The 4,138-nt window shown below is 48.5% G+C and overlaps 1 protein-coding gene across 3 annotated transcripts in view; it reads right to left on the bottom strand.

The window, feature by feature from the left end:
- The window catches only part of kank1a (KN motif and ankyrin repeat domains 1a), a 31,619-nt gene that overhangs the window by 15,933 nt on the left and 11,548 nt on the right, over window positions 1–4,138 (bottom strand). Inside the window, exon 2 of one of the 3 annotated variants that reach the window (XM_017433110.3) lies at window positions 1,067–1,184. In XM_017433110.3, coding sequence (XP_017288599.1) covers window positions 1,067–1,103 — 37 coding nt within the window. In that variant the 5' untranslated portion in view covers window positions 1,104–1,184. Of the gene's footprint in view, window positions 1–1,066; window positions 1,185–2,896; window positions 3,010–4,138 lie in introns of those variants that run through there. The other 2 variants (XM_017433113.3, XM_017433114.3) reach the window with 2 other exon arrangements.

Here is a 4,138-nt window from a genome sequence, read left to right as displayed (position 1 = left end):
CAGAGACGAGCTGCTGGACAGAGAGACAAGAGACAAGCTGCTGGAGAGAGCGAGACAGAGATGAGATGCTGGACAGACAGAGACAAGATGCTGGACAGAGACAGACAGGGACAAGCTGCTGGATCATCTGATTGTCGACTTCACTGAAGAGTCTTTGGAAATACAGTTAATAATCACTGGATTTGAGATCTTCTGAAAGTCCCGCAGCCGATGTCACTGGTAAACACTGCAGTGTCACTGGTAAACACTGCAGAGCAGCCAGCGTCACTGGTAAACACTGCAGAGCAGCCAGTGTCACTGGTAAACACTGCAGAGCAGCCAGTGAGCACGTGCACTGCAGGTTTCCCTCTGTGCACGTTGGTGGTAAAGGACCGCTCAGGAGACGCACGTGCTCCACATTCCTGGAGGGATTTAAAAGGATGAAGCTTCACTCCTGGGAAACCTGGCAGGAATGTGATCCATCAGAAGGTGAGTTCTAACAAACTGTCTCACACGTAGGCAGAGGAGTTCTCTGAACGTGCACTGCACCAACACACGTGCACTGCACCAACACAGCTCAAACTCAGCATGAAGATAACTTTGATTTGGACTGAAAGGATCTGTATCCTGAGTGTGTGAGAGACTTTCCTGAGGCTCAGCACTGAAACAAATGCTAAAGTTTCCCTAAATAACTGGATTTATTTTGCAGCAGAACAATCTGAGAGCCATAAGAAGGCCTGAAACATCAGCTCCACCTGCTCATCTGCTGCAGGGTTCAGAAATCAGATTCTTCTTGAACCAATCATGGATCCATCTTCTGATCATGTGACCAACCTGGGAGGTTCCTGACAGGTTTGTCCCACACTGGACCGACGCCGTCTGCAGAGAAATCTAAACAAAGCGGACCCGGGTCGAGCTGAACCGTTTCAAACCTTGTCATGGAGATGCTCCGATGTTGAAAATGTCCAAAATGATTCAAACTCCTCGGAAAAACAAATCTTTTCACAGCATCGTATAACTCTAAGAATGTCTGAGAACAGAAAGTAATGTTGACAGAAATAGGTGGAAAATAAACATGCGGGTTTACCTGGTCCATTGCCATTCACGTGCACAGTTTGAGCCATGGCCGCAGCTGTGCGCTCTCAGTCGCTGCAGTCATGCAACAGAGACATGCACCAAGTCCAGATCAGCATGCAGCCTGCAAACTGAGACAAAACACAGATCAGGAGTCAGCTTAGTGAGGCACACAGACCAGAACCTCAGGTTCACTTGGCCCGTTGCAGACATCTTTGTGTGAGCTGCTGCCTGCGAGATCTGATCAAACGTCTTCATGTTGAGTGTTTGGATCTGAGCTTCCTGAGCCCGGAGGTCCGGTCCGCACCGCTGGGTCAGGAAAAACGGAGTGGAAATAAAGTTCAGGTGATCCTCTGTTTCTAGGCCCTTTGGGTTCAGGGTTCTAAATATCAGCCTTTTAACCGGGCTGGAACCTGGAACCGACCCACCAAACTTGTGATGCTGCATCAATTATTTCACCTCTTGGTCCCAAAATAAGAACATTTTCCACGCAGACAGGATCACAGCATGACGTTGCATCAGGTTTTAGATTAACGTTATTCACGAGAACCAAACAGAACCCAGAGTTCAGGTTAGAACCACACCACCACAGGTTCAGGACCGTTTCTGAACCCAGTTCTTGGTTGGACTGTTAGACCAGAACCAACAATAAACTTGACTTGCACAAAGACACACATTAAGGCCTGTAGAGGAATTAAGAAGTTTAGTTTATGGGTTTATTAAAGAACATTAGATAAATATAGCAGACATGTGTTCCAGCTCACCCTAAAAAACAAACAACTTTACACCATCAAATAAAATGTAACTACATTATTAAAACCCTAGAAGCAAACATAAAAGACAAGTCCCAACAAATTCTCAAAACATCCTTAACATTACAACATAAACATTAGTTACAGAACAGAAGAACATCCATTTCAGCTGTTTGTCAGAGTTCACAGCTTTCTACAGATGCTCAACTAGTAAAAAACAAAACTATGAATCTTAAAGTGTCAAAATATCTGAAGATTTCTGTTTTTTCCCCAACATGAAGGGAGATAAAAGTGAAGAACAGACTGACAGACTGAGCACATCAGGTTTATTATGTGGCACAGGTGGAGAACAGCAGCAATCCAACAGAAATATGCACACACACCCACACACACACACACTCACACACACACACACACACACCTGAACTCCCTGCAGCTCACAGATCCCGGCTTCCATCCTGCATCTAAATAAAGCAGCTCACTGCAGTCTCTGGACTCAGGTTGGTCTGCATGTGATCCAGAGGAACCGGGTCAGACAGAACCAACTGGCGCAGGTCCAAATATACCCCGATCGGACCTCTGAGGTCCTGCTGGCTCGCTCACATTTAAAAAAGGCATCACGATGTCACACGCTAAATTATTCCAGTTAACTTAGCAGACTGAGACTCAACTAAGGAAGGAGAGTCGGTTCTTTCAGAGTAAAAGCCTCCAGAAAAGTTAAGTTAAAGCTGAAAAACAAAGGCTACAAGTAGAAAAAAACTTGCTAAACGCAGCAGAATGGCAGCTAAAAGCTAACAGTAGTATGAGAAGACAAAAAGAGCCAGTACAGTTTAAAAATTAAAACAATGTTTTTGAAGGAATTAAAGAGTCTCCATGGGGAAAATATTTGTTAATAAAGTTAAACATTTTCAAAAGTTACAAAAACCAAACATCCCAGCAGCCATCTTGTGAAGGAGCTGAAGGTTTTGACATATGAACAGCTAAAATAACTCAAAGTCTGTAGCAGTTAGTTAACAAAATAAAGCGAGGCAAACGACAGTGCTGACTCAGCGTTGACAGTATCAACACGGAGGTCGGCTCAAACGTCTGACCTGTAACTCTCATCCTGACGTCCTGCCCGAGCTCACAGGTAGGAAACCCGACTGAAGCAGCCGTCCTCCGCCTGCACCCAGCACTCGCTTCTCAGCTAAGATTAGAAAACTTCCTCAGATGACAGCCAAACGATCTGAGTCCTATAAGAGGAAACAGGCCTTTAAGGCTGTTTGGGTGGAACCCAGCCCTGTACTGGGCCTCCAGGTGAAACACAAGACCTCCTAACGTGGCTAACAACGTGCACAGACTCTGGAATCTGTGCTGAGTTACAGCGAAGGAGCAGGAAGGAGTGGAAAACCTTTAAATGAGTAGTTACACATCAACCAGCGCAGCAGGGTTTCACCTCAGCAGCTGAAGGCAGAAAGTAACAGAAGTGGTTCAATAAATCTGACCAGTTAGAAGAATTCAACATAAAACACAAGCAGCACTGAGAACACTGGGCCGTTGTGTAAAATCTAAATAAAAACTGAATGCAATCATTTATAAATCCTGTAAACCATAATGGACAACAGTAAACAGATCAGATGTTGATTCTGAATCTGACAAAAAGTAGTTCCAGATGTTTCCCCCTGTTTCAGCATCTCCATCAGTCTGTAAACATCTGGACCAGAGGTTGTCCCATTCTGTCTGTTCAACAGTCCTGGATGGGAGCAGATGTTGTTCTACAACCCTTTCCAGATGTGTAAGCTGCCCATGCACCACCACACAGCAAGAAGGTCCTGGGTCGGACCCGAGGTGGGACCCGGGGTCGGGACCCAGGGTCGGAACAGGGGTGGGACCCGGAGTCGGAACAGGGGTGGGACCCGGATCGGAACAGGGGTGGGACCCGGGGTCGGGACCCGGGGTCGGAACAGGAGTGGGACCCGGGGTGGGACCCGGGGTCGGGACCGGGGGTCAGAACAGGGGTGGAACAGGGGTGGGACCCGGAGTCGGGAACAGGAGTGGGACCCGGGGTCGGGAACAGGAGTGGGACCCGGGGTCGGGAACAGGGGTGGAACAAGGGTGGGACCCTGGGTCGGAACAGGGGTGGGACCCGGGGTCGGAACAGGAGTGGGACCCGGGGTCGGAACAGGAGTGGGACCTGGGGTCGGGAACAGGGGTGGAACAGGGGTGGGACCCGGGGTCGGAACAGGAGTGGGACCCGGAGTCGGAACAGGAGTGGGACCTGGGGTCGGGAACAGGGGTGGAACAGGCGTGGGACCCGGGGTCGGAACAGGGGTGGGACCCGGGGTCGGAACAGG

The sequence above is a fragment of the Kryptolebias marmoratus genome, linkage group LG1, assembly GCF_001649575.2.
Source record: "Kryptolebias marmoratus isolate JLee-2015 linkage group LG1, ASM164957v2, whole genome shotgun sequence".
Lineage (NCBI taxonomy): Eukaryota > Metazoa > Chordata > Actinopteri > Cyprinodontiformes > Rivulidae > Kryptolebias > Kryptolebias marmoratus.
This window is presented reverse-complemented; position numbering and strand designations above follow the sequence as displayed.